The sequence below is a fragment of the Oreochromis aureus genome, linkage group 6, assembly GCF_013358895.1.
Source record: "Oreochromis aureus strain Israel breed Guangdong linkage group 6, ZZ_aureus, whole genome shotgun sequence".
NCBI classification, from domain to species: domain Eukaryota; kingdom Metazoa; phylum Chordata; class Actinopteri; order Cichliformes; family Cichlidae; genus Oreochromis; species Oreochromis aureus.
In genome coordinates this window covers 9,137,050-9,140,405 of record NC_052947.1, presented here as the reverse complement: position 1 = coordinate 9,140,405, position 3,356 = coordinate 9,137,050, and the positions used below count along the sequence as shown (strand labels likewise).

Sequence of the window (3,356 nt, the reverse complement as noted above, 5' to 3'; positions counted from 1 at the left end):
ACCTCAAAGCACATTGTGCGCTGTCGATCTTGCGTGCTGCACAATAACATGTAATATTTAGTATCTACTGTTATCTAGTTTATTGTGATGATGTTGTATTTATTATGTTGCTCTTTTTTGTTTGTTTTCTCTTCTGTTTTTTCTTATCTCCATACAGGTGATCCAGGTGTTTTGTTTATTTTTCATTTTTTTCTTGCCCCCTTTCTCACCATCTCTTCTCCCCTCTATTTTTCTTTCTCTCCCTCTCTTCCTTTCATTCTTTCTCCCTGTCTTATCCCCCAGTCATGTCTGTCCCGTCTGTAACAACTGAAAATCAAATCAAATAAATACATAATTGTAATAAAGGTCAATCAAATGGACCAATATGGCAAGGCCATGATGATCCAATTGGTTAAGTAAATCCGCTTGGCATCTTTCTTGGCCTTCAGACAACAATTCTAATGGCTAAAGATCCTTATAGGACAGGCAAAAAGAAAAAAAAAAAGAAAGTTAAAGGCTCACTTTGCCAGACAGGGCATCCCGGACATTGTTGTATCAGATAATGGACCACAGTATACGTTGGTGCCTCTAAACAGTTTCACCCCGGTTCGTAGATTCCTCAGGCCTCCAGAAAGAACACCGGGACTCAGTAGTCAATTAACAACTATTTTATTAATTCACACTTATTGATTACACCTTCTAGAAGGGAGATGTACATAGGGTTGCCAACCGTCCCTTAAAAAACAGAATCGTCCCATATTCAGAAACAAAAGTACACGTCCCATATTGAGCTGAAAAGGGACGCACTTTGTCCCGTAATACAGGGAGAATCACAAAAAGTCTATAAATGTTAATGGATTTAACGCTTTGTTTGAAAACATAATTCCCAGCCCCTCTCCTGCTCTGTGACCAATGAGCTGACAGCACACTTACGCACGAGTATAACAATTCAGATTACCGCTTATCTCATTGGTCGAGGAAAGGTCGCGTGCGGAGAAGATACCGGAAGACAACAGATGACCACAACAAGAAAGCATGGCCAACAGGGAGACAAACACCGACACTGCGGCGCAAGTCTGGGACGACAGTACACCTTCGACCAACAGTGTTTTTTCCCCTCCTAGAAAGAAAAAAAAAGGCTGCAAAAATACAGGGAGGAATGGGAAAATGAAAACACCTGGCTGGGAAAAGTGCGCGATAACACGTATAAAGCGCACTGCACTGTGTGCCGGCGCACTTTTTCCATTTGCCATGGTGGACTGACTGACGTTAAGCAGCATGCTTCTACTGGTGGGCACATGATGAACATGAGGGGCGTGAAAGAAAGGGGAACCCTTGACCAATTTGTTGTCCACCAGGCCACGGCAGAAGCAGATATGGTATGTAAACATTGGGGTTTTTTTTAAACCCTCTGGTTAAGGTTAATATGGGCTATGTGGCCAGAAGTTTGATAATATCATTTATTTTGTGTAATAAACAACTGCAAGGATAGATGATTACAACGAATAGATGACTACATAAAAGTAATACTTAGATGAATAATGATGATGAGTTATGATGCGTAATCATGGGAACAAGCGGGTTTACAAACGGGAGCAGCTGATTAGCATTAGAAAAGCTGAAATAATACCTCAACTGAAGTCACAAAGCCCGAATAAGTTGACACAGAAGAGACTTCAGTTTCAAGGCAAGGCAGAGATCCTTCCGTCCCACAGTCATTGTGGTCTTCAACAACTCTTTGAAGACTTGATTAGTCTGAGCTGCAACAACACCTAATTTCCCTCTGGGATTAATAAAGTATTATTGAATTGAATATATATAAGGAATACACATTATATTGAAAACATATAATATGACGATACCCATTTCTTACAAGTTGCATGCGTAATTTATACTTTAAAGTCAGTTGATAAACTACACAAACTATACAGATATACTGTAATATATATATATTTCTATTTTATAGGTGACTGCTGCAGAGGTGACCCATATCTACCACACTGTAAAGCACGGTTTAAGTTATAACTCGGCTGACTGTGCACTCAAACTGACTGTACGAACGCTGAATGACTCCAGTATTGCCAAGAAGATGTCCTGCGGAAGGACGAAAGCTGAAGCAGTTGTCACAGATGTCCTGTCTCCAAAGGCAATAGAAGAGGTGATCAAAAAATTGAAAAGTGGTGCAACTCCACTCCCATTGTCTCTTCACACTGATGCTTCAAATAAGGGAAATCGGAAGATGTTTCCCTTGGCCTTGCAGTTTTTTACACCAGAAGCTGGAGTTGTCAACAAGATATTGGATTTTGTTGAAAATCCAGATGAGTCTGCAGAGGGAATAGTAAAAATAATACAAAGCTCTCTTGAAAACGTGGGGCTATCCTTAGATCAGGTTTCGGCATTCAGTGCTGACAATGCAAATGTAAATTATGGCATCCACAACTCAGTCTTCACAAAATTGAGAGAGACCAACAGTGAGATCCTTCGTGGCAACTGCCATCCATGATATCCTACGCCATGTTGTGACGAGATGGCTGTCACTCAACCCTGGAATCACCCGCCTGCTGCAGAACTGGGACCCGCTGAAGTCGTATCTCATTAGCATTGGTGAGGAACGTCCAAGGCTCCTGAAGGAATTGCTGAAGTTGACAGAAGATGCTGCTGGAGTTGAGGGAGAGGGAGACATTGTGGAAGTCTACCTCCTCTTCTTTAACAATGTCATGTGTCTGTTTGAAGAAGTGGTGAAAAAACTGGAGAAGAATGTAACCACGTCTGTTGACCTCTATTCCATCATGGAGTGCTTCCTGAAAAGACTTATTCAGAGAAGAGATGATGGGTTCTACGGGTACCTAACAAGACAAAAGCTCCAGCGTCTCTCGCCATCTGATGCTGATGGTGCCAGGCAGGAGTTTACAGCCTTCCTAGACACTGCCATCAGTTATGTCCGGAAGTGGTTTGACTTTTCAGAAGAAAACTGGCTTTTCCACCTGCAGCCCCTCTCTCTAGCATCTGGGAAGATTTCCTTTGATGACATGGAGAAGATCATTGAACGGCTTCACCTGGCTGGCAGGTAAGAAGAAAACATTTGCCAGTGAAATGATAAACCATGTTTTAATATTATTGATGGTTAAAAACAAATAAATACAATTGATAGATAACATATATAAATAAAACCATAATCATTAACTTCGTTTGGAGTGTATATACACACACATGCAATCTTTTATACACTATTTTACAAATTCAAAGAGTTCATATACTTAATATAAGGATGGATAAATACATAATAAATAAACTATACTTATTGTATTGTTTAAATGCTATACAACGTTATAAACATATATAACGTGGATGAATTCCTAAAATTGCATACATATCCC

General features: G+C 40.3%; 1 protein-coding gene across 1 annotated transcript; it reads left to right on the top strand.

Moving 5' to 3' along the window:
- Positions 1 to 441: 441 nt before the first annotated feature.
- LOC120440773 lies at positions 442 to 2,618 on the top strand. The gene is made up of 2 exons (XM_039613994.1): positions 442 to 1,358; positions 1,946 to 2,618. The coding sequence occupies exons 1-2, from the start codon at positions 1,278 to 1,280 to the stop codon at positions 2,480 to 2,482; spliced, it is 618 nt and encodes a 205-aa protein (XP_039469928.1). The 5' UTR covers positions 442 to 1,277; the 3' UTR covers positions 2,483 to 2,618.
- Positions 2,619 to 3,356: the final 738 nt, after the last annotated feature.

Bases quoted from the DNA above. Each gene is read 5' to 3' on its own strand.
- LOC120440773 (XM_039613994.1), top strand. From the start codon at position 1,278: ATGATGAACATGAGGGGCGTGAAAGAAAGGGGAACCCTTGACCAATTT. The intron at 1,359-1,945 runs GTATGTAAACAT...TCTATTTTATAG, and splicing joins CCACGGCAGAAGCAGATATG to GTGACTGCTGCAGAGGTGAC.